General features: G+C 40.5%; 1 protein-coding gene across 1 annotated transcript; it reads left to right on the top strand.

Moving 5' to 3' along the window:
* Positions 1-501: 501 nt before the first annotated feature.
* On the top strand, positions 502-2,844 carry LOC123050834 (RHOMBOID-like protein 10, chloroplastic). The gene is made up of 9 exons (XM_044473563.1): positions 502-685; positions 811-1,097; positions 1,238-1,292; positions 1,455-1,535; positions 1,636-1,732; positions 1,983-2,050; positions 2,138-2,236; positions 2,359-2,403; positions 2,507-2,844. Exons 1-9 carry the CDS (start codon positions 578-580, stop codon positions 2,633-2,635), a joined length of 969 nt encoding a protein of 322 aa, XP_044329498.1. The 5' UTR covers positions 502-577; the 3' UTR covers positions 2,636-2,844.
* The last annotated feature ends 4,116 nt before the right edge of the window (positions 2,845-6,960 follow it).

Genomic DNA, 6,960 nt, shown 5'->3' with positions numbered 1-6,960 from the left:
AAACTATTCAATCATGTGTGAATCAATTAGAAATCATTTAGCACATATTTCAGTTAATTCACTCAACTTCAGAATAATATTTTACATATCTAACCTCATGTTCACTATGTTTGTGGTTTTTTTTTTGTCTCAACTAATATTTTTTGTCCCTTGTTGCTGCGTTATTTATGGGAGCTTAGATGTGACATCCTTATAAAATATCTAGATGCGAATTAGACAAACTGTTATCCAAAAGGCGTTAGAAATGTTTTTCTGTGGGGCATCGTTCTGCACGTCCGGCCTATTCAGACCATGGCACAATCTCCTTTCCTGTTAGAATATGGAGAACTTTTTGTTTCCCTCTTCCTCGATCGGACTGACACGGCCGGAATCATGTTGGAAACAGTCAGTCCGAACCTTTATCTGAATCATAATCCCGGCCGGTCTCCGCATTGATCACGATGATCGAGTCCATGACTCCTCCTCCGATCCCCAAGAAGGCAAAGCCGGACCGACCTACACAATCTCCATCGTAACGATCAAAACGAAAAAGGCCGACCTGCTAGTACGATCGAAAGTTCGAAACGATCTTGCGCCCATGGCGTCACGGTTGCTGCTCCGGCTCCGCACCTTCCGCCGGGCTCCTCCTTCTCCCGCGCTTCCTCGCCTCGCCGGCGCTGGCGGTCTCCACCATCGCTCGCCGCTGGTACGTGCAGTTCCCCAAACTGCAAAGCCTACGCCATAGCTTTTGTAAATTAGCAAAAAAAAGGTATCTTACTTTCGAGCTCGATCTTTCATCTTCTTATGTTCCCGCGCGGTTGGCATGCGTAGGAGGTGCGGCATCATCTTCATGTCATGTTGCCGCCGAGAGTAGCAGCCAACGGCAGGCGGTGGTTTGGAGGAGGATCACATGCCCATTCGTGGTCGTCTTCCAAGTCAAAGCCACTCGGCCGCCTCATCGTTGGGAACGTGATCTCCGCCGCGTCCTTCTCCGCCGCCGGCCTTCTCACTGCCAACAAGAAGTCAGACAAGGAATCGCCGCCCATGGGGCCAAATAACCATGGAAGCAACAAGGACAAGAGGAACTGCACCGACGCTCTTATCGCCATCAATTTCCTGTACGTACGTGAGCCAATGCATGCACCATGCATCGTTTGGTTTCCCTCCATTAGAATTTATGTAGGGTCAAAGTACCCAGCTTCTTTATATAATCTGTGCATTTATTGATCTTTTTGTGTTTTGCTTGCTTGCGCCCAAGGGTTCATCTGGTGGACGTAGCAACAAAACGAAAGCTATGTATGCTGGGAGCTAAGGTACGTGCAAGCCCTCTATATCGGTTGAAAAATAAATTACAGTGCACCTATATTTATCTCTAAATCTATATATTCAGTAACTATTTTTTTGCGGGGTATATATTAAGTAACTAATTAATTAATGCTAAACTAATGCGACGATCATTTCACCATGGATCGCAGAGCAACGACTTGATAAAAAAGGGGGAGATATGGCGTCTGGCAACAGCAGCCGTTCTTCATAAGGATTTTACTCACTTTGCTGTACGTGTTCGATGGTCCTGTTTTTGGTTTTCAGTTCTACCGAATTAAAAGCGATCGCTGACTTGCTAGCTATCATCATATATACTACGGGGTGATGCAGAATAACAATCGCGCTTTGGAGGAGCTTGGGCCTATGGTGGAAGAGGTTACCGGAACTAGAAGATTTCTAGCTATTTATTGCACCTCGGCATTATCAGGTCTGCATTTTCTTACTCCCTCCGTTCGAATTTAGAAGGCTCGCACACATTTATGAGGAAACACTTTGATCGTTAATCTGGTCAAGAAAATATGAGTTGTGTCCATAAAATGTATATCATTAGATTCCCATTCAAGAGAAATTTTCAATGGTAGGATTTCTGTTGTATCTTACTCATATTTTGTTGACAAAATTAATGGAATGTGTGTGAGCCTTTTCAATGGTATAGTAACTAACAAACTATGTAACAGGTTCGCTGATGAGTTACTGGTTTAACCCCGCACGTTCTATTGGTGCATCCGGTGCTATTTGTGGATTGGTATGTCCATTTACCTTACATCCCTAATGAATTTATTTAGGACTTATTCACCATTGATCATGGTTGAACCTTTATCTTGATGATCAGATTGGTGCAAAAGCAGTTTATATGTGGAGGCACCGGGAGTTTGTGGACAAGGCAAATGAAACTCTAGTGGATATTGCACTTGTGGTTCTCATTAATCTGGTCCGTATACTGATTTAAGCCTTTACTCGTTTTATTTTTATCTTAATTTGTTACTGTTTTTGCCAAGAAAAATGTTGCATTCCGCCTGTAGAGGGATTTCATATGTTTTGTTTGGCATGCAGGCAATTGGCCTCTTCTTAAAGCACGACATTGACAACTGTGGACATGTAGGTCTCCTAATGAACTCTCGACACAATTGATTTCATCATTTGGCAACAAAAAATAACAAAATGCTTCATTAGCTTACCTGGATTGATTTGCATGATGCAGTTGGGAGGCTTGCTTGGGGGAGCGGCTGTCGAATGGTTTGTAGGTCCACATTGGAAGAAGCATGCTGGGCCGTATGCACGGGAGGCGTTCCAAGATAGGGCACCCCTTGTTTGGTTCACGAACAATTAGAAGACCATAGTTACTTCTTGGCTTGTACATTGAATCAACATGCCCCTACACAAATACCCATATTAATTAAGCAGTTGGAGTGTCGTTTACAAAGTGCAGACATCTCCTAGTAGTCTCCAGAATCTAGCTAGATTCCACACTTGCAATGGAGCCTACTGTACTAGTGTTTAGATGCAGTTGTGGCCGTTTTTTGTTAACCAATACTACAAAGTCACATGCAATTGTTGTATTTACCTTGTTTAAAAGTGTAAATAATGTCTGATGTTTTGTTTCATGGTTCACACGGCTAACTATTTGTTATCAAGTACATCCATTCTCAAAAGAACATTGTTAACATTAATGTACATCATAGACTGTCTATATATGCTGGCTGTGAGCTATCCAAAACACAATCTTTTATCTGCTCAACCAACTCAAATAAAGAGAACTCAGGGGCGATTTGACTCCAAGGCCAAGTGTATGTATGTCATCTTTTTGAATGACAGCCAAAATTAGATCAAGTTTTGGGCCTGTTTTCTCTGGACCCAAATAAATCACATGAAACGCATGCCCAACTTCCCCATGATTGAAGATGGCCTTTAAAATGTAAATCACATATGGTCATGGGTTGATGTGGTGTGTAACATTGTTTTTCACCATGCCATGCAATAAATTAATACCAACTCAACTAAGCTCTACAAATTCAAACTGTGTGATTTGTGTTATAAAACGTACATGGAGCCAAAATCAAATTTAAGAATGGAAAATCTTGCGGAAAAGCAACATATAGGGGAAAAAGTGTAGTCTCACTAGTAGAAAAAAGGGCTTTCGTTCGGGCCTGGCCAGCCCATTAGTCTCGGTTCTTATACGAACCGGGACCAATGGGTGCATTCGTCCCGGTTCGTGAGCCCAGGTGGCCGGCCGGGGCCTCGTGGGCTTTGGTCCCGGTTCATCTGGACCCATTTGTCCCGGTTCTAGGCACGAATCGGGACCAATGGGCCTCCACATCCATTGGTCCCGATTCCAGCCACGAACCGGGACAAATGAGTTGCCTATATATAGCCCATCGCCGGCGAGCAGAGCACTCCATGCTGCTCTGTTTTTTGCTGGCCGGCAAGGGGAGGGCATTTGGGTGCTCTAGCTCACCTCCTATGCAAATGAGGTGTTCTATGAAATGTCCGAGCCACACTAGTTAATATTTCTTCTCTCGAAAGTCGACCTCCGAGCTCCATTTTCCCCGAGATTTTTCTAGGTTTAGCGGTCCGTCACGTCCCGTCCCCGTCTTCACCGCCGTCGATCGCCCGCGCCGATCTCGTCGCCGGCACCACCGTGGTGAGCCTCTTGTTCTTATCTTCTTTCTGAAAGAAAAAAATTCTTACTTCAGATAGATACTTGTCTAATTTTCTTACTTTTATTATTCCTTGTTATTATATAGTGCGATGGTTCTGGTATCCGCCCCCGTCGGCCCTCGTCCTGTCTATGATTCGGATGTGGTATATATTATCTTTTTATAACTATTTGGTTCATTTATTGTTTATGACAATTATGCCGACCAACATGACATAGATTTTATTTATGTAGGAGGTGGTTGAACCAGAAATTCCAACTGACCCTATTGTCTAGAGATTAAATTTAGTTGAAGAAGAAAACAATTACTTGAAGGAAAAAATAAAAAAATTGAGGAGGAGGAGATGATATTGGAGTTGCATGTTGCGGATGTCGTCGATGATCACAAGATCAAGATGGATGCAATGCGGTTGAAGATTAGAAAGATTAGAAAATATGCCATTCATACCGAGGCTTGGTATCATTATGCCGTTGGATCAATTGTTACCTTAGTTGTGATTATGATCGCATTTGTTGTTGCATTGAAAGGTTTTACATAGTTTCAATGTATGGTTTAACTAGATGCTCTGGAGAGCTATATGTTGTTCAATTTGAACTATGTATGTACTTTGGTTTTAATGTGATGATGAACTATTATTAATTTGGTCACTTATCTATCCATCTTCATTTGTAGTGCTTTTCAATTTCAGGGTCTTATAGCTGGAAAAAATCAGTAAATGCATGAAAAATAACAAATGAAGTCAGAAAGGGTTGACAATTGATGATGTGGCTTTGAAGCATTTTGAACACAGAAAAACTATGGACTTCAAATAAGTTCAAAAAAATGAAATCCCTTTGTAACAGACGAGTTTCCGTATGAAACCCTGATACTTCGAAAGAGATTGTCCGTTTTGTACACGAAGTGCATACAGTTTTTGCCGTAAGCCTCTCTACTTTCTTGCACATGCTATGTGGGTCAAATGATGATACCATGCCAACTTTCAACCTTTTCAGAGTTTATTTGTAGTGCTTTTCAATTTCAGGGTCTTATAGCTGGAAAAAATCAGTAAATGCACGAAAAATAACAAATGAAGTCAGAAAGGGTTGAAAATTGATGATGTGGCTTTGAATGGTGCATTTTGAACACAGAAAAACTATGGAGTTCAAATAAGTTCAAAAAAATGAATCTCTTTGTAACAGACGAGTTTCCGTATGAAACCATCATACTTCGAAAGAGATTGTCTGTTTTGTACATGAAGTGCATCCATTTTTTGTCGTAACCCTCTCGACTTTCTTGCACATGCTATGTGGGTCAAATGATGATACCATGCCAACTTTCAACCTTTTCAGAGTTCATTTCAAATGTTTTTCAATTTCAGGGTCATGTAGCTCAAAATAATCAGTAAATGCATGAAAAATAACAAATGAAGTCAGAAAGGGTTGAAAATTGATGATGTGGCTTTGAATGGTGCATTTTGGACACATAAAAACTATGGACTTCAAATAAGTTCAAAAAAATGAAATCCCTTTGTAACAGATGAGTTTCCGTATGAAACCCTGATACTTCGAAAGAGATTGTCTGTTTTGTACACGAAGTGCATCCAATTTTTGTCGTAACCCTCTCTACTTTCTTGCACATGCTATGTGGGTCAAATGATGATACCATGCCAACTTTCAACCTTTTCAGAGTTCATTTGAAATGTTTTTCAATTTCAGGGTCCTATAGCTCAAAATAATCAGTAAATGCATGAAAATAACAAATGAAGTCAGAAAGGGTTGAAAATTGATGATGTGGCTTTGAATGGTGCATTTTGAACACAGAAAAACTATGGACTTCAAATAAGTTCAAATAATGAAATCCCTTTGTAACAGACGAGTTTCCGTATGAAACCCTCATACTTCGAAAGAGATTGTCCATTTTGTACACGAAGTTCATCCAATTTTTGGCGTAACCCTCTCTACTTTCTTGCACATGCTATGTGGGTGAAATGATGAATTATCAAAGTATTTTCTATTCAAAATCATTAAAAGCAAAATGAATTTTCATAAACAACTTTTTTGTTACAAACTTTAATAGCAAAAGGAATTATCATAAAATAAAATAACTGAGTAATTAGAAACAAAATAATAAAACTATAATAAAATATATAAGTAGAAACAAAATAAAATAAAATAAAATAAATTTTAATAAAATAAATGAAATTTATGAAACTAAAATTATCAAAGTATTTTCTGTTCAAAACATTATAAGCAACCTCTACTAAAATTATATAAAATTCATGCAACTAAAATTATCAAAGTATTTTCTATTCAAAATCATTAAAAGCAAATAGAATTTTCATAAAGAACTTTTTTTGTTAGAAACTTTAATAGCAAAAAGAATTATCATAAAATAAAATAAATAAGTAATTAGAAACAAAATGAAATAAAATGAAATAAATAAGTATTTTGTTGTAAGTAGAAACAAAACAAAAAAAGCAAAAAAGAAAACAAAAAAACTGGGGAAAAAATTTGCCACCTACTAGGCCACCACGGCCCGAATACGACTAAAAACCCATCAATGTGCCAGGATTCAGGCCCGCAGAAGGCCGAGTAGGCCCATCTGGCATAGCAGTGACAATTAGGCCCGTAAGCCTGCAATAGAGAGGAGTTCGAGAGGGGTGCGGCAGTGGGGCTTATAAACCACTGCGCGCCCTCTCAACTAGCGAGGTGGGACTAAACTCCCACCACCACGCCGCTGTGCGCGGCCTTTAGTCTCGGTTGGTGGCACCAACCGGGACTAAAAGGGTGGCATTGGTACCGGTTCGTGCCACCAACCGGAACCAATGCCGCCCTTTAGTACCGGTTGGTGCCACCAACCGGGACCAAAGGCCGCCGCTTCTCGCCCTTTGGGCTGCTGAAAAGAGACCTTTGGTCCCGGTTGGTCGCACCAACCGGTACTAAAGGGGGCATTGGTTCCGGTTGGTGGCATGAACCGGTACTAATGCCCTTGGTATATAAGAAAACACTTTGCGTTTTTC

The sequence above is a fragment of the Triticum aestivum genome, chromosome 2D (genome assembly GCF_018294505.1).
Source record: "Triticum aestivum cultivar Chinese Spring chromosome 2D, IWGSC CS RefSeq v2.1, whole genome shotgun sequence".
In the NCBI taxonomy this organism is placed as follows: domain Eukaryota; kingdom Viridiplantae; phylum Streptophyta; class Magnoliopsida; order Poales; family Poaceae; genus Triticum; species Triticum aestivum.
Note: the sequence above shows the minus strand (reverse complement) of the source record. Positions and strands in the feature narration are given on the sequence as shown.